At 50.3% G+C, this 19,361-nt stretch overlaps 1 protein-coding gene across 1 annotated transcript; it reads right to left on the reverse strand.

The window, feature by feature from the left end:
• Positions 1-481: 481 nt before the first annotated feature.
• Positions 482-16,313, reverse strand: DUSP4 (dual specificity phosphatase 4). Its single transcript, XM_079139078.1, has 4 exons — positions 15,448-16,313; positions 6,577-6,722; positions 5,327-5,546; positions 482-4,783 (listed from the first exon to the last, which is right to left on the reverse strand). Exons 1-4 carry the CDS (start codon positions 15,887-15,889, stop codon positions 4,398-4,400), a joined length of 1,194 nt encoding a protein of 397 aa, XP_078995204.1. The 5' UTR covers positions 15,890-16,313; the 3' UTR covers positions 482-4,397.
• Positions 16,314-19,361: the final 3,048 nt, after the last annotated feature.

A 19,361-nucleotide genomic window follows, 5' to 3' on the forward strand; every position in this document is an offset into this window, starting at 1 on the left:
TGAAGCAATATCCTTAGTGTCAACATGTAGAGTGCACCCAAATCCATCTGGGAACTTTGAAAGACCTAATCTTCCACACCCCAGGGTGCCAAAACCACATTCAAAATTTTGGTTCTTGGATGCAATCTCACATGATGGATATGTCTATATGAAGGGTGACACTTGCACGTTTAGATTTTCTAGATCATTGATAGTGTGAAAATGGCTACAAACATGTTTTGGCTTTCTTTCCAACAAGGGACAGGTCTGTTTCCCCTTATTTGAATCAGAGCAGGCTTAGAACTTTTTAACCTATGTAGAACATAAGAAACATGCTGTGACTTCTGAAATGAAATCATAAAATATAGGTAGCTACCACCTTGTCTGCTGAAATACTCACACTTCAATCTGTCCCCTAAGAAACCTCCCTAAGACCCCAGGCAGGAGGAGGCACAGATAGGTGCTCAAATCATCAGTCACAACTGACCTGTCCACTGACTGCCAGTCATGTGAGTGAGCCACATCAGATGGCCAGCTTAACAGAATCTTCAGGCTGGACCTCCTTGTGCTATCAGCCCCAGTCACTCTGCTCAGGCTGGCTGAGACTGACCCAAGGAGCCATCCTTACCTTCCTCTGCTGTGCTTGGCACACAGTGGATTCTTGGATGAAGCACACTTCTGTCCCTTACCATTCAGTTCTTCCCTCTCTCCACTACTGGAGAAACCAGATTGTTAGACTTTAATATCAGCTTTCTCCTCTCACCTGCCTTGAATTGTGTTCAGGAGAGGGAAATGTGCTCACCAGCCAGTCTCAAGTGCAGATGCTACTAAGCGGGCAGGATCCTTCAAGGTCCCAGGATTCCTTCCCTTCCACTAAAGGCATGGTTTTCAGGAAACATTAAACCAAGGCAGAGGTGGTTGAAAATGTATTTATTTTTCTTCAAATGATTTTTTTTTCAAGCAATAAATAAAACAGACATGTTTACTTTTCTAAAAAAACAAAACCAAACCAAAAAAATCCCCTAAACTATATACATCCTACAGAAATACAGGCATATCAAATGTAGAAATGACATCACTCTGAAAGATGGGGCTATTTACACAAGTTACAAGTATTGCATTGCTGTCCTTTAAGAAGTCTCTTCTTGTATGACTCAAACTCTAAGGAAGGACAGGGTTCTGGAGGAAAAGGTACTGCTTCAAAGAAGACACCCTCCATTTTTCTTGATAGACAAGAAAGTTCTAAGGAGAAATAACACCCACTGTATTGTCTACTAACTGCACTCCCCAGATCAACTGGCTTTGGAGGAACATAAAAAGGTGCCTCTTTCAAGAACACCCCCAAGAAACCATCTCATCTTTCAGCTGGACTGGGACTGGCAGAGACTATACTGAGCCAATGACAAACCCCTGGCTGTGGTTCTGTGGGACATGCCAGCTCTGGGTTGGCAAGCCTCACCTGAAGCAGCACTCTGCCCTCTAGGAAGCAAGGTGGTCTCCCTAACTTGGCAGCACATGAAAAGCACCTGGGCAACTTTGAAGCCTACTGATGCCTAGGCCCCACCCACAGAAATTCTGGTTTACTTGGTCTAGAGTAACCTGAGCATCAGGATTTTGAGGGCTCCCCAGGTGTTTCTAATGGGCAGCCAAGATGAACCACTGCTTCACTAGTACAGCTTCACGGCCACCTCCCAGCCTCCAGCCTCTTCCCCTTATATTTAGTCAGCCATCCTACTTCGCTCCCTCCACCTTCCCAAGGACTTTTAGATTTTTTTCTTAGCTTTCCAACTTTATTGAAAACAGCACCTGAACACAATGGCTGGCCTCAGGAAGTAATTCCTGAAGAAGGGAGCTACCACCAACCTGCTCACAGTGCTTCTGCCTAATACTGCCCGGTGGAAAGACCAATCCATATCCTTCAGGGCTCCTCCAAACACCCAAAGGTCAGACAAGATCCCCTGAAGAATCAGCAGCTTTCCTTATGAGCCTGCCTTGTATGGCCAATAGCAAAACCAGTAGTCTGTGGGAATGACCATGCTTTCTGGCCATTACAGAAATTCCCCATCACCAGAAGTCACTTCATGGGAGAGACAGCTGCCTATTGAAACTCACTGACCATTTGGACTGACCCTGCGGTAGCATTTTCATTAGAGCTGTTCCAAGTCATCAAAGAGGCTTCTGGTGGGAGAACAACAATAAAAAATGTCCCCTTTTTCAATCATGCCAATGTTCTATTTTATTTCTGTGTTTGGGACTCATGCCATTATCAAGTACAAAGAAAATGACTTTATAAATAGTGGTTTGTCATTGTGATGAAAACTTGAATCGGGAAACAGGAGAAAGACATCTGGAGCTAGTTCCGAGTTCCCACTGTCCGTTTGACTAGAATCCAGTCTGGGGAAGCAGGACAGATTTGGCAAATATACACTCGCTGTATGAAAAGTGAATCTGTTCTTCAGGCTATCTGCCCTCCCTTGATCCCCCAGCAGACCCTCAGCATTTGGAGACCATGCCCTTTTTAGCTGAGACTGCATTTTCCACCAACCATGAAGTGACTTCCAGGAATCAAGGAAAAAGTGGGAATGTCCAACTGTACATTAGATGAAGCCACTACCCAGATACCCCAGCCCCTTCATACCTATCAACTAACTGTTCAGCCAAGCAACTCCCAGGGAAGCAGGGCACCTCTGGCTTTTCTAAAAACAGGAAACCTCACCCAAAGGTAGGGCTTTGAGACAGGCAGACAGGATGAGTGATGCCAATAGAGGTGCACAGTTCACGGAAGGAAATGTAGTGAACCTGGGCCTGTCTGCGGTGCTGAGTGAGAAAAAGCATTCCAATGTGATGGTGACATTGAGGCTTGAAGTTATTTATGGGTGAGCAAGAATGTTCATTGAGATCTAGACTCTCAAAGGGCTTTTAAAAATGCTCTCATTTCTAGACAAGTTTGCAATGACCTATAGTCTGGCACTCCGTAACAACACTGTTCCACAACACTACAAATGAAAGAACATGTAACTTTTTCTCTCCTCCCTCCCCCCTCCCACCCGTCCCACAGAAATATTCCTTCTCCCTCCAAAGCCATTCCTCCATTTGGAAAGGCCCCTTAAAATGGCATCAGTCCAAGTCAGGATTCAACGTGGCTCCCCCGATGCACTTCGCAGCTGCCAGGCCAGCAGCAGGCAAGGAGTCTGCCCCACTCCACCTCTCCAGAGTGCTCCTGCCACTCTAGACTTCAAGGAGACCTGAACTGTGGCATCCTCTTTGAATTCAAAAGAGGACCTTGGAAAATATTATTCTAACAGGAATTTAATGATGGAAGAATATTGGTATACTTCAAGTAAACTCCCTAATTTAAAAACTACAGTTTATGCAAAAGAGAGATGATGGTGCTTCAACTTACCAAAGGATTCATTTCAGGTATATCTCTAGTAATCTTTTCCCCCATGGCCTTGCTAAATAATTAGCTGAAGAAAAATCTGAATGGTACCCAATTTTCCAGGAGCAAATTATGTAACAGGGCCTGTATCACAGACAATAGGCAAGTCCTAGATAGGCCTATGAGAAAATTGCTCCAAACACCAAACTGGAGAGAAAGGTTGTATGGTTGTGGTCTATGTGCCCAGGAACCAGCAACAAAAGTAACTAAAAAGTAGTCCCTTCCCTTCCTTTCCCCTCCCACCCCACCCTGCCTGCTTCTCAGTGGCAACAAATTCAAGATCATTAACTGACTTGCACACGCCCACCGTCCACCTCCTGGCCGCTGGGACATTTGCATGCTACCGCGCTCTGCTGTTTGAGATCAACATAAATATGTTCAAAATCCACTGTCACTGGACTCCTTGTACATACATACTCTGAGGAAATTCTTAATAAATACTTTTATTTATTATTAAGCACAATTATTCACCTGTTGGTGAATAATTAGAAAGGAAAACCACGTCCTAGATTTCTTTTAAAAAGCAAAATTCCTGTGACGACAACAAAGGACAAGCACACAGAACCAGGCACTTCTGGCAAACTTGTTTTCTTATCCCTCCCCCCTCCCTCCCCACTTAATAAAACTGATGGGCACATTTGCCAGGATCTGTGGGTTTCATAACTTCAAGCCTTATTGATTAAAAAAATGAGGTAAGAAATTTCTACCTGAAAAGTAAAACTGACACATAAACCAAACCTAGGTCTTCCCTGGCTGCCACAACAGCCATTATTGCTCTAAGTTGGAGTGTTTTGTTTGTTTGCTTTTAATGTGTATTCAAAGTCCTTATTGCCATTCTAGCTGGCCCCATGGTTGGCCAAAAAGAAATGGATGGGGACGAGCGTGCCCCCAGCTGGTCAGTCCCTACTTGCTGCCCACTCGTGGCTCTCCCAACCCTTGCTGGGAGCCCACCCCGGTTTTAGGGGTTGGGAGACTGGCTCTAACAGCTGGGGGAGGTAGTGATGGGGCTGTGCAGGTACGGCAGGCTGCTGGGGGCCGAGTGCACACCGACGGAGACAGGGAAGCTGAAGACGAACTGTGAGGTGGGGGTGGGGGTGGCCTTGCCCCGCTCCCGCAGCGGGCCGGAGGGGCTGGCAGCCTCCGCGGCGCACGATGTGGCCAGCACCTGGGACTCGAACTGCAGCAGCTGCCCCATGAAGCTGAAGTTAGGCGAGATGATGCTCCGGCGCTGCTTGACGAACTCAAAGGCCTCCTCCAGTCTCACTCGCTTCTTCATCATCAGGTAAGCCAGGCAGATGGTGGCAGAGCGCGAGATGCCCGCCTGGCAGTGCACCAGCACCCGACCGCGGCAGTCCTTCACTGCATCTGGGGTAGAGACCGGGACGGATTAGGGCGGTCAGCAGACCTCATCCTTCCAAGTGGCTGGCGCACGGGGCATAAGCCAGGCTGTGGTGGTGGTAGAGGTGCTAGGCTGGGGAAGGGGCGAAAAACTCCAGAATTCCTCCTGTTCTAGGGTATTTTTGAGAAAATCAAAAAGCAACTACACTTGGCAAACTTGCATGATAAAACCAGTTAGATCCCTCCACACGTTCAAGGATTTTTCATTTGCAGAAACAAAAAAGTGACCCAATTCTCCTTGTCTTCTTTCCCATGAAAAATGTCATAACTACCTATACAACTGGAGCCACGCAAGAAGGTTCCAAGCATGGGTAAAGAAATTGGGTCTTTCCCTCCCTGTCCCCAACACCCAACGGTGGGATGGCCTTCCTGCTGGGAGGAGGGGAAATGAGCATATTCTGATACCCAGCCTGCTAAGTCCCACCCACAACACACAAATTCCCAGTGGCTTCCTCTCATGTTCCCCGGCTGGGTTCTGAGACCCAGTACCCCAGGGCTGGGCCCACCTACCAATGTACTCAATGGCTTCCATGAACCAGGAGCCGATGTCGGCCTTGTGGTTATCCTCCACTGGGATGCACTTATACTGGTAATGTCCTTCAAAGTGGTTTGGGCAGTCCGAGGAGACATTTAACAGGGCCGTGATCCCCAGGGCGTCCAGCATGTCTCTCCGGGCAGCATGGTAGGCACTGCCGAGGTAGAGGAATGGAAGGATCTCCACAGGACCCCCCTGCACCAGAAAGGGGCACAAAGGCACCCAAACAACATGAGTGTAAGACAACCAGGAAAGGACTGCAGTGCCCAAACCAGTCCAAGGAGGGCTTTCTAGGCCTGGGGAGAACGCCTGCTGGACACAGCCTTTCTGTTTCCCCCTTGTCCTCTTGGGGCTCTGAGGGGGTGGCAGGGCTCAGCAGGACTTTGACAGCCTCTCACTCTGCTGGTAGGCAGGGGAGACAGGACAGGCCCAGCCTTATGGGCTCCCCACTAGCTTAAGCGGCCCACCTCCCCAAGATAATGGAGGTAGCAGGCACCACACTGACTTTGCTATTCCAGCTGCAACATTAGGAGTTCCCACCTGCCAATCATCCAGCTATTTGTTGTGTGGTTTAGGGACTTACTTGACTGGACCTATCTTCACTTAGCACATCAGAGACAGATGCCATCTTGGTCTCACAGACAAAAGGAGGGATCATGGCAGAATTAGGCAGTACAGGATTGAACTCAGGGCAGACTTATAGGGACCCAATAACTTCACTCGTTTTCCATCTAACTGGAAGGGCTGGAGGGGGTGGTGTGCTTGGAACCAATGCAGCCACTCAACCTTGTGTCTTAGAAGAGGGTGGTTACCCCTTTACGTCCGCTGGCATTTACAACTGGCCAGTATGAGCAGAGAGAACAGCCCAACTGTTGCAGGGGATCAGGGATCCAGTCCATGGCTGCTCTTTCTGAGAAGGATGTTCTCTCAGTTCCCCCTATTGCAGATTCTAGTGGGCCTCCTCCTTTGTCCACTCATAACTCTGCAGGCTAAGCCAATTTTTCTTAAGTGGGTAATAAGAGAGGGAAGGGGAAGAATTCCGAGGAATAAATGGACCCTACCTAACATCCCACCCCAATACCCAAGGTTCCCCACATTCTCCTGAAATTGAGGCATTGCAATTAAAGCCTAAACCCGCCCCCCAAAACCCTGAAAAGAAGCCCCCTGCTTGTGTTCTTGCACCGCTCAGCCCCTCACTCCCCAGAGTTCTATGCCTTAGGTCTACCTGGTCATGCAGAGGGGTCCCACAGGAGCTGCAGCCCAGGTCCAAGGACTCCGTGGCACTGGGGGGCACAGGAGGTGGGATGGCTGCCAGGGCCTTGGTTTTGGAACAGAATTCCGGGTATTCAGAGGAAAACCTCTCATAGCCACCTGTGAAAGAGAAAGAAGTTCAGGTTAATGGGGTCACCTAGTCAGCACAACACCAGAAAGAACTTGAATGCAGGCTAAGGAGCACTGTTGGGATAGGGTGTTGGTTAGTTCTTATATATTCCACTGGGTGGCGCTGTTGACCTAGCGATTAAGAACAGAATTTTCCAGAGAAGCAGAGTCCTAGTCAGACCAGGACTGCAACAAGGCTGCAAGGATGCTAGGGACTTCCGGAAACCTCCAAAACAAGACTTCAGTTCGACATGAAGACACTCCAAGGAAGACGTGCAGGGGATATGCAGAAGGGACTCTCCATTCCCAGTCTCTTCTCAGGGTGAAAAGCAGGGAGGTGGAACAGCCTGCAGCTGTGTCCCTGGACATATAAAGATGCCTGTTGTCCCCTGGCTGCAGCCCTTCCTTTGGAGTTGTTCTCCAATATGGGAAAAGAAGGGGGGAAAATTACCGTGGCAGCAGTCCTTCTGGGTCTCAGAAATGGAGCAGATGCCAGTTTCACAGCCTCATGAACCGTTGCTCTATCCACAAGGAACCACAAAGGAGAGGAAAGGGCACCAGTCTGAAGAAATCAGATTGCCACCAGACAGCTTTGGGGGCAGGGGAGGATTTCCTGAGTTAGTAAGCCAGGAAAGGCTATGTACGGATCATCTTTAGGGGAGGTCGTCTTTGAAATAAAAAGCTAAAGGGCCAATTAAACAGTGGGGTGCTACCCTAGTTGGGCACCTAAGGGGCAGAGGTGGGTGGGGAAGCACCCTGAGAAGACCCTTGAGCTGGCATGTCTGACTTTCTTATGATCTCTGGGACTTTGCTGGTGGGCAACTTCCCATCTCCTGTTAATGTCTGACCCTGAATTTATTTTTATTTTGCCATTTCTGTAGGACGACAAATTGTATTGATTCAGTAGGGCCCGCCTGTTGAGAAACAAAGGCCCTCACTAACATAACAGACCCAGTCAACTGACCCAAATGGGCAACTTATCTGGTGGCCCCACTGAAGCCAGCACTCTTCAGTCTTTGTGATATAGGGCGCTGTTCCCTCCCGCCATCCACGTTCATCTTCCAGTGAGCAGACATGTGACCTTTAAGTCAAGCATTTGCCCCTCATCCCAACCTTACTGCTTCAGAAGGAGGAAAATGATTCTTTGCCACATCATAAGGCTCACAGAAACAGGGCATCCACTCTTCCTCTCTGACCGGAGGCTCCTCTTCCCCTCCACTCCCTCCCTCAGGATATAAATGGATAGGTCTCTGGTCACAGGCCCTCCTTCCTGCTGAGTCATGGTGACCAAACTCCCTGCATGGAAAACCTGCTGGCCAGGGCAGTCCTACCAGCTTCATATGTGCTGATGGCCTCGGTGGCCATCTCATCTCGGGAGCACCCCCCCCTTTCCATTAGAATCCCCATTTGTCCCCTTTCCCTTAAAAGACTGCCAACATTGCTGCCCAAGGAGCAGGGAATAGAGAATGGGAATAGAACTGGCAAAGTGGGCCTCTGCCCAGAGGCTTCCATCCACACGCAGGGAACGTGTGTGTATCAATAGCTGTCATTTGCCACTCTGTATACTTCTACAATATTTGAAACATTTCAAACAAAATGATCTTTGGGTCTATCACATAATTTGAGGTATCACATTTTTAGAACAGAAATGCAAGATTGCAAGTGGTACCGGCAACACTCCCCACCTAGAAAGCCGTCAGTCTGCCCCGCCTAAAAGAGCCCAATGGTGGGTTCTGTATGGCCAGAGCAGGGTCCAAGGTCACAGAGCAAGAGCAGCCCTCAGGGCGCCTTGGAGCTGCTGAGAGAGTGCTCTTCCCATTGTGGAGGTTACGGGACCTGACCAGGCTACATTCTGGAAAAGGCAGAGGCTCTGCAGTCAGGATGAATCTCAACCCTGTCAATCCTTGGCTACGCAGCCTGTGTCCACGGTCTAACCTCCCTGAGCCTCCTCCCCACTGCCCCTGTAAAAGGTGATTAATCATTTCCTTGCACAGAGTCCTTGAAAGACTGATTCTTCAAACAGCACCCGGCATTGGGCAGATACATAATAAAGGTTTCCTTTCTTGGCATCTAAGCTGAGGGACTCGTCAACAAGAATCCTCAAAGGCCAAAAAGAAGCAAAGGGTAAAGGGTTTGTCATGCTGGCAACTTTCCAGACTTTTGACAGCCCTCTTTCCTGGGTTTACTGATATGTCCTGGGCAGTCTTGAGACCTGGTAGACAGAGGAAGGGCAGGTACCACACTTCCTGAACTCCACCTTCCCTTCCAGGCCCTGAGCATCCGCTACTACCTCCCGGGGTCAATCAATTAGGCTGGCTCAGCAGAACACTCTTGGAGGGACCCCAAGCCAGCTGCTGGTCACAAGAGTGGGAGGCAGGGAGCACAGGCAGCTGAATGAGCAGGACCGGGGGCCCCAAAGGTGGAGGAGAGGCCAGACCAGGTCTCATTCCCTCCAGGCAGATTGTTAACAGGACAGAGAAACAGCAACTGCCTGGAAAACACAGCATTAGAGCTGAGGAGAAAAATGATAAATGAAAAGTCAGTTTTCTCTGGGGAATTTGAAAGAACAAGCAAAGAGAAACTAAGGGAAGCAGCAGGTTAGCCCAAGGGACAGAAGCACTGGAAGGTTCTCCTGACAGCCGTAGCTGTGTAAGGGGTTTTTGTCCCTTTAGCTACTGCCAGCTTTGTGGAGGGAGAAGGAGCAGCGGGTTGCTTCCAGGAGCCTGCAGGAGGGAGTCAGGCTGCACAGAGAGATAAGTGCAAGTGAGAGCTTACCGGCAAGATGGAAGAAACCATTCCAGCCCAGACCCTGTAAGTTGCCTCTGGGTGTCATCTACCTTAAGGGCAGTGCCAGAATTCAGCTAGGCAGCCTTGAAGCCAGACTTCTAAGACTTCTCACCATCAGGAGCCTACCCCACTGCTCAGCCATCTCTGCCATTCACTCTTACCCGGTGGCCCATCTGGTGGGCACTACCTCTGGCTTCATCATGAGTAAAAAACAGACTTCATGTGGAAAGCACAACTGATCCAAACAAGAATCTGCCAACATTTCACCAAACTGTGCTCTATACCGGGGTGTCTGGTGGGGTCATTAAGGAAAAACAATCAGCATTTTTAAAGAGATGGTCGATAGAATAGGAATTAGCAGAGTTCATTGCATTTCAAGAGTGCCTCATTTCATGGAACTTTTGTTCCAGGATACATGCATCCTTGTTTGATCATGATATAAATCTGACTGCTCCAAGATTTCTTCCCCTCAGTCCTTCCCCCTCATCCCCATATTTGTACAAGTACCACAGCGACAGCACTTTCAGTAAGAGCTAGGTTTAGATCATCAATTTTTATCCAAAACTTATTTCCCTTATACTAAGGGGTTGGGCTCTATCCTGAGCCTCTGGCAGGTGCCCAGGAACAAGTGGAAGCAGATTTGGGGCCAATTCCAGTTCTCAGCTGTGAGAACAAGGACCTTCCCTCCTACATACTAAATATTCCCACCCTCAAAATATAAGGATTTCAGACTACAATGATCTCTAAGTCCCAGTGTTACGCACTTCTAGGTGTCAAAGACCTACTTATTTCCTGGTCAGTTTTACCAGTTCCAAAGCATCAAGCATCTGAATAAAATTTCTTAACATATTTCAATGAGTTTTGACCTGTTTTTCCTATGTCCCATTGAGCATAATTTCATAACAGATTTCTTGCTAATTTTGACCTGTTTTCCCCATGTCCTTACTTAAGAATATACTTCCTATTCTTAAATCTTTGAACTTGAAAGTCAAGGAGAAAGGGAATGATTGTGCCCCAACTTACTTGAGGAGTTACTAACTGCCTCGAGTTCAGCTTCCTATTCTTCCATCATTCACACAGAAAGGCAATTTTGAAAGTTTAGCAATCACAATGACCCCCTTGCCACAAATTCTCCACAGCCCCTGCAGGAGTAGGAGATAAGTGACTTAGAAAGGACAGGCCAATTAGAGCTGATAATATCACCATAACAGGATTCTTAATGGGGTCAGGGATGGGGGAGACTTGTCTTGTGGTGGTGCCTGTGGCTGTGGATCTTAGTGGGTCTGCCCCTTTTTCCCCCACCAATACTCAGAATAATTCTATCACCTGTTCCCAGATAGGGTCCAGGGACTTCCTTTGCCCAGCAAAAATCCGGGTTCTTTGAAGGTCATGTGTTTTGGGAACTTCATGTGAGCGTAAGCATCCATGTAAAGGCCAAGCAATCTTTAGAATAAATAGGACTTCACACTCAGGGACACCAGCTCTTTCTGGGCCAACTGGTTGACCCCTAACACTGGGCTGGGGGCTAGATCTTGCCTGCAATCTTTCCAAGGCCTCCCATGCTATCTGCTATATTCAGCAGACTGGCTTCCGTTGGAGAGTGAACTTGCCTTCCTGTCATGCTTCCTCTTTGTTAGCCTGGAACTACCTCCCAGTAAGAAAAACAGCTATCTGGTTTCAGATGTTCTGACTTTTTAAAGGAATGCTTTGGCTCCTTAAATGGTCACTTTCTTTCTCCCTCAGTTTTATGTGTTGGTAGGTACAGTCCACTCCTCCTACAAGGTCAAGGAAGAGCTCAAAGAAGCTGTGATTGGTCTTAAGAATCCAGTTTGCACTCTGGATTTACACTTACACCGTCTTTAGCTACTTTTGTTAACCTGCTGTGAGAAGACAAAAGTTGTGAGTTTGGCTTATTCACTGTAATTATGTAAGAATGTCAATAGGGTTTGCAGGTTATCTTTAAGGCCTACCATTTTATCACTGTTAACACCCAATCCTTGGGTGTAAGGGGCATTGTTATGTTTGCAAACAGAAAAGCAAGCTATTTTCCCTTTGGGCACAAAAGGTAAGAAACCCGGGATGCCTCAGGCTGATGGGGATAAAGAAACAAAAGAAAATAATCACCAGAGTAGCCAAGACTCCTGTGGAGCCCCAACCCACCACCATTCAAGGTATGGTCAGGCCCTGGGACTACAAGGTACCAAAGGGTAAGTAAATAAAAAAGTAACTGAAATATCTAGATTATCCTCCCAATTGCTCAAAAAAGCTCCAGGAAAGCTTTGCATCAGGACAAAAACTGACAAAAGGTCAAGAGGTGAACTGTAGACAGGAGGAAAGTCAACTAACATTTTTATACCTGAATTTTGTGTACTACAGTCATTAATTATTTGAGGATTGTGGAAGAAAGGAATGATTTCTAATTGGGTAAGGAAATTCTAGTTTAAAACTATCAGGGGGGGCTGGGGAGATAGCTCAGTCGGTAGAGTGCTTGCCTTGTAAGCATAAGGCCCTGGATTCAATCCCCAGCACCAAAAAAAAAAAAAACAACAAACAAACAAACAAAAAAAACTATCAGGGGGACCCAAAACTCTAATCCAAGGATTTATGAAGAAAAGAAAGGAGTTTCAAATATGTGTACTGTGATAAAATCAGGAAAACTTGAAATTTCTAAATTACCCCTAACGGTGCCATACAGAATTGAAAGTTAAAGCTTTTTTATAAAATGATCCCAGTGGGAATCTTTTAGTAGTGCAAAGAAAATATTACAGAATTTTGGTTATTGTTTTTTGGCAAAACTTGGGCAATACTAGAAAATGTACAGAATAAGTATTGCTTTATTGACATTTGGTAAAGTTTATTCCTGTCTTTACGAATTCTTGCTTGTGGAATCAGTTATTAATTCTCTGCAGTGAGTAGCAAATCTCCCTTCAAAGTGGCAGAAATAGGAAATACTGGACTTTTAATGAAATGTGGTCAATTAGTAGAATTAATACTTTGGGCTGGGAAGGATGACATCACTTCTGAAAACATCCTGCTGTTTTTATTGCCCCTTCCCAAGAATGGCAGGCACCACTTGCCCCATGTCCTGCCCCTTTCAATCCACATCCACCAGTACACACAAAATAACACACACTCTTAAGGGCCTTTGTTTCCCAGGTGGAAAATAAAATGAACAACTCCAGTTGGAAACGAATTACCAACCCTTAATCAACTCAGGTGTTTATTGAAGATAATCTAAGGGGGTTTTTCTCCCTCTGCTTTCCAGTATTCCCTCTGAAGTCCCTGCACCACGGCTCCCTCCCCTAAAGTCACATTTCCTGTGTCTGGTTGTCTTCTCTGCATGGAACCCCTATGTCTCTAGAGACTGGGAGCCCTTGCTTTCCTCCCCAGACCACACCTTTCCCATAGGGGTGTGACAGCAGGCACTGACAGTTCTTTCTGTAGCAGACAAAGACGAGGAAAATGAACTGGGTCAATTCGGCCTCTGTTCAGCACACATATCGACATAAGCTAAGCTAAACAGAATGTGGCCCGTTTACTTCGCAGATGTCCTACCACCACTACAGAACAAGCCGGGAAGATTCTCCCTCCCCCCTTTGAATTTTAGGTGCTTGCTTCCAAGGGCAGAACTTCCGGCTACTGGTGGTGGCGGGGGGTGGGAGGGAAAGGGGTTTCTTGAGAAAAACCTAAGTGGCCCAGGCGTAGACACCTTCCACCTGGGAGGATGTGGCCTGTGAGACTGCGGGTGGTCCTCCCTGCCAGGTCGGGGCAAATAGCGAAAGGCAGTGCAGGCCTCGGAGGAAATGCTTCTCTTCCGTTGGCCAGGAATCCTGGCCACCCACCAGAAGGCTGCCATTTGGCTCAGAGGTCACCTGTTCTACAGCGTCTGCGTCCCTGAATATACAGGCTGAGTCTCTCTGAATCGGTCTGGCTCAGGGTGGGACTGAGAGGAGACTGGGAGGTGCCGCGAGCCCCGAGGGTAAACCTTAAAAATGTGCCTCGGGAGCGGGGCCTAAGGGTCGTGCCCCGGAAGCCAAAGGGCCAAAGTCCCAGAGCGCTCCAGGGCGGTCCCCTCCGGATTTCTTCCAGGAAGAAAAACAAAACAAACCCTGACTCCACGTGGGGCTGAAGGCAGCCCCGGCCCTAAGGCGTTCTCGCGGGCCCTGGATTTAGAGGCCCAAGAACCAAGAGGAGCGCTCGGGCTCCAAACCCGGAGAGACTCCAGGGCTGGAGACTAGCACAACACCCAGGCTGGCCACACCTCCCGAAGGGACTTGCGTCCCTGAGGAATTTCTTTCCTCTTTCCCACCCACGCCAGCACCAGGCAGGGGACAGCCCGCAAGGCCTAACAATAGCGCAGGCGCCCACCATGGTGGTCCAAGTTGGGGCTGGCTGATTGAGGGAGTTGGACGGTCGCTTCCACGGGGCTCTGAGTACAGGCGCGTCGCCCAAAACAGGCCATTACGGTCCAACCCTCTTCCTGTCACTCGCTCCTGAGAGCTTGGGGGGAAAGGCTGGGCTCAGGGGAGGTGCAAAAGGAGGCTCTCTCGGAAAAACAAAGAAAAATCAGCAAAATCGCCTTAGCAGTTCAACCACAGGTCAACAGCAGCATTCCCCAGCAGCTGACAGGTCAAATGGTCAGGAAACAACTGCCGAGAACAAAGCCCCCCGCTGTTTGGCAAGGGCAAACCCGGCTCGTCCGCACTGGGATTTTGTTGTGCTTTTTGGAGGGGGTGGGAAGGAGGCTTCCGCCCCCATCTCCCTTCCTCTTGAGTGGACAAGGCCAGAGTGGAAAGGAAGAGGAGGGGGCAAAGAGCGCCTGCAGGCAAAGGAGCGGCTCTTTGAAGACAAGGGTCTGAAACGCCTCTCCGGTTCGGAAGCTAAGACCCGACCAGGGCGAAAGAATGCGCGGAATGCGGTAGCCAGAGGAAGGGGCGCAGCGCAGCAGGGGGCGCCCCTGCCCCACGCGCCCAGCCTGCTTCCTAGTCCCGAGAACAGCAGACAGACCCGGCTTGGCAGGTGCGATCGCGAACAGCCTCTCCTGTGACTTAGCACGCGGTTCCTTTGGGGTTTCTAACTTCCATGTTTGACAAGGCATCGCCCTCTGTCCCGCCACCAAGAGTTTCTCCGGGGTTCACTTAAATCCGGCACGCGCCGCCATCCGTTAGCCGAGAATGGTGTCTAAACAAAAGATCGTAATTCGCCGTCGACCGAATAAGCAAGAGGGTAGAAGGACGGTTCCGCCTGGTGTCCCCCTGTTACCCAGTTCTCTAGGCTCTCTCTCCCGGAGCCTGGGTCTAGCCCCAGGCGGGGTGAGTTGGCCACCTTCGAGGAGACCTCGGAGTTGGGCAGCAAGAGACGAGACGCAGATCTCTCCCCACAATGTCTGCAACCCAGTTCTCGTTTGTACATTTAGCAAGCGCTGGCTTTCAGTCGAAACAGCAGAGTCAATCCCACCTCGGCGCTCACCCTCCTTCACCTCCTTCCCCATCGCTCGGGTCCTCCCTCCGAGTCAGACTCAATACAGGGTCTCGGCACGCCAACCCAACAGGCCGATCTTGTCCCCTCCCGCACAGAGATACTTGGGAGCACTTTCCGGGGCTCGGAGATGGGCCGCTCAGAGTCGCTTCGGTCTCTAGGCCAGAACCGTTAGTGAGTGTAAATAAACGCGGTATCGCTAGGACGCGTGCAAAATCGCAGGTGACCAGGGAAACGGGTCTGCACGGTCCCTGAGGGTTTAGAGCTCTCATTCGCACTGATATGCACAAAAACCTAGCAAACCCGTGCACAATAACATGCACAAAGGAGCGCACGGGGATCCCCGCAGCCAAGAATCATTCCAGATACTCCTTCCCACGTCCAATAAGGCACAGGCCGCCAAGTCCCCCTACACCTACTCTCCAGCTCGCGCCCCAGCGCCCGCGTTTACCTTTGAGCAGGCAGATGTCTGTACGCTCCGCGTTGCGACGCAGTGCTTGCACTACCAGGGACACGGTGCTGTCCTCGCGGAGGCTCTCGGCGCGCGGGCTCCGCTCATCGTAGACTATGACGGCCGAATAGAGGCCGGAGCGCAAACGGGTGCGCACCTCCTCCTCGGCGGGCAGGATCTGCTCCAGGCTCACAGAGCCCTTAGCCCGCCGCCTCACGATGGTGTTGCAGCGCACGTTGACCGAACCGCGGATATAGCCCGCACTATGCGCCAGGAACGGTCTGCAGTCCAGCAGCAGGCACTTGCCGCCGCTCAGCAGCCCCAGTGCGCTGTGGCTGCCGCTGCCGCTGCCGCCCGCGCCGCCGCCGCCGTTCTCGTCCCGGTTCATCAGCCTTTTGAGCACACTGCAGTCCATCTCCCGCAGTTCCTCCATCGTCACCATGGTCGCCGGGAACAGCGGCTGCTGGGAGCGCGAGGAGGCGACAGAAAGTAACCTGGGCCAGCTAGGCTACAGGAATGGGCAAACAAGAACTAAAAGAGGGAGGCTTCAGAAGTGACCGCAAACTTGGCCCCCGGAGGCTCCCGCGGGCCAACCTCTACTCGATTCCCTTCCTCCCGAAGCCTCCAGGTTACATAGCAGTCCTAGCAGCCTCAGGCACTAAAGCAAGCGGGCGCGCGGCGCGGAGGAGGGGGTGGCGGTGGAGGGGTGTGTGTTTACGGGAGAGGACCACCGGCTCCCTCTTGTTGCCTCTAATGTGTTTTGCTGGTTGTGCTGTTCGGCTGCCGCCCGCGCGTTGCTGCCGTTCCCCACGCGCCGCCAGAGCTCCGCTCACTGCCCCAGCCAGAGTTTCCTCCCAGGCTTAAAGATTTATTAATGCTCCTCCGCTCTCCCGGGGGAGGGGAGATTCATTACTACCTAGCGAGGCCCCGCCTATTTCCATTTTCGGCTTGGCGCCCGCCCCCCGCATCAGCTCCCGGCCCAGGCCCGGGCCCCTCCTCCCGCCCCCTCCTCGGCCCGTGAATGGAGCACCGACTGCTCGCGCCCAGTCACGGGAACTCCACGTCACAAAGAAAGGAGTAAACAGGGAGCTTGGTGCTCGCTGCCAGGCCCATTCATAAAACTGAGACCTAGAGGAAGAGGGAGGCGGCCTCCGACCCGCGGCGAGCGGCGACTCCAGGACTTTGTGAATGGAGCGCGCCGGCGCCTCTTGCTGTCCGCCAGCAGTCCCCAGGCCTCCGCCGCACGCTTCCTGACCTACACGAGTCGCCAAGCAGCCATTCCACCCCGCTGCGCGGCGTTTGGCGCAAAGAAAATAGCAAGCTGAGAAGCCGGCCTTAACCAGAGCCCGGGCTCGGGTTTGAGGTTTTCATCTCTTTTGGCCTCCGGGCCTACCCGAAATAGTCTCTCAGATCTTTCCCCAACATAGAAGTGGACAGGGGAACGTTGCACCGCTGCCCACTCCTCAGGGCCTGGGACCTTCTCTACCCATATTTACCGTGTGCATTCAGACCGACAGGTCTTTTTAAATGCAATTCTTCAGATGTTGGCTTAAGCATTAGCGTGATCGATATTCCTCTTAAGCCATTAAATCAGCTTTATAGTTTCCCCAGGAACGTGGGCAAACTCCAACTCAGAAGATGAAAGAGAAAGACCTCCCGCCCCAAGCCCAGTAATAGTAGTGAGGTGTGGGGGTTTGTTGCTTTACGATCCAGTGGGAGGTATTAATTGCCGGAATGTTGTTCCTATGGAGAACTGGGCGGCACTTCTATCCACGCTTCCTAAAAGATGTTTATTTAACTCTAGTTGCGGGGTGGGGGGCACACGACATGTTCGGCTTTTTGGGAAGTCCCTACCCCCATCTTGCACAAGCTAATTTCTTCTCAGGAAATGGCAATTAGGGTATACATTTGGTGCGGAGTTAGACCCTTAAAACTGTACGCGCAAAGAATGACTTGAAAGGATTTAGTAAACTCTATTGAGACCGATTCAGGTTGATTTGCATCCCTCTTTCCAGGTCACGTAGCATAGCCCCATCCCCACCCCCGTTTTACTTATGCATTTAATTTCCCAGAGACCGCTTTTGGCAGGGGGTTTGTGCGCGCACGCGGAGGGAACCCTACAGAAGCCAAAAATTATTCGCCCGACAACTTGCCAAGCCTTGTTAGTGAGAATTAATCGCTGAGCGAGAGAATCACAGGACTAGCTTACAGCACTGGTGGAGACGGGTTCGACTATTCCATTTCAGGGTTGCGCGTGGAAGCCGGGTCAAAGCAGCGAGAACCTCCGAACCAGCCGTGTCCCTCCCGCCCGCCTCAGCCATCCCAGCTGTCCTTCCCTTTCGTCTTTGTTCTGGACCGAGCCGCACTCCGGAGGTCTCACCTCCAGCCCCCAAGGCCACCTATCCACTCATCTGGGGCTTGTGCGGCCTCCACCTCTGAGGCCTTTGACCTGCGCCAACGCACCCGGAATTCCCCACCCCAGCCCAGGTCCGGGGGGGCTGTAAGGTGCATCGTTTTTCCGTAGGGATTTTTCTTTTTGCCTCCTGTTACAAAATGGCTCAATACGGCACCTACAATGATGCTGTCCTTATTTAAAATTTAATGTTTTGTTTATCATGGATGTGGGGCATTATTTTTTAAAAAGGTGTTGCATTAAGGTATGTATTCTGACTACTGACTTTTTGGCGCGGTCCCACCCTGTCCGTTTTAATTTTGCGTAAGGCACGAGTTTATCCTAATCCCGGGCCACAATTGAGGACAGACCTTGGATGCCAGGACCCCTGGCACTGGGCATTCCAGGTGGGAAGGCAGCAAAGGCGCACAGCGTTGATTTCCCAGTGGAGAGAGCAAAAAGGGCCTGGGTCCCATTTCTCATTCCGCTAGAGTAGCTGTAAGACTCTTGATCTAATGAATTTTCTTTCACTAAAACGCCAGGGGTGCAACCTCTCCAAGGAGTTCTCCTTGCCCGGACGTCTGTGGCTGATTCGCTATCCCCGGCTGCCCTTTCGCAGTTCAGAAATGCGACCCTGGGAGCCCCGGCGCCCAGAGCTCTCTCTTAGGTCAAGGAAACACCGACTCCCCTAGAAAGGCTTTGGCAGTATATTTCTTGAAAGAGCCTCTCAGTCTGAGGCAGTTCTGAACCAATTTCACACGTGTCGCAGGAGCTGGAGAGACGTCCCCGGGTGGCGCTGGCCATGCTCTGCTAGCCTTTGTCTCCACCGAGCTGGGGCACTTCCCCGCCTGCTCGACCCGGGCCCAGCGTTCACGTGGCCAGTAAATAACAGTCAAATCCGGGGGGAGGGAAAGGCCCGTGGAACAAAGAGTTGCTTTCTGCACCTGACAGTAATCCTTGGTGGCGAGGCTGTAAATCCCGCAGGCAAGTCACACGGAAGGGTGTGTGGGCGGGCGCGTGTGAGTGTGTGCGTGTCCACGTGTGCGTATCCGCGCCTGCGCGCTTGCTCCCTGGAGGGGGGCAGCAACTTCGGACTTGGAGCTTTTAAGCCGAGAGCTCCTTTTGTTCCAAAGGAGATGTCCTGATTTTCAAAAGAGATGAATGAAACAACAAAAATCCCCGCCCCCATGAGGAATTAGCCTTCAGTCGCTAAATTTAAGCAAAAAAGATTTAAATTACCGTATTGTATTTATCCGGATACCGTGTAAGCACCTTAGATAATTTTTTTAAATTGAAGCGTGTGGGCCATTTGGCCCCCAGTCAAATGAATATAATGTCAGAGCTACCCAATACCCGCTACGGAGATGACATATATAGCTGGTCTCCAACTGGCCTGCAGAATGGGGGTGGGAAACAGTTTACAAAGGAACCTTGTGCATCAGCTTGTCAATAAGCAGATCTTGCAGAAAACAAAGGAATTTGGAAGGAAGATATTGTTCGAATGTCATTTCAAAGTTAATTT

Source organism: Sciurus vulgaris (genome assembly GCF_902686455.1).
Source record: "Sciurus vulgaris genome assembly, chromosome: 5".
NCBI lineage: Eukaryota > Metazoa > Chordata > Mammalia > Rodentia > Sciuridae > Sciurus > Sciurus vulgaris.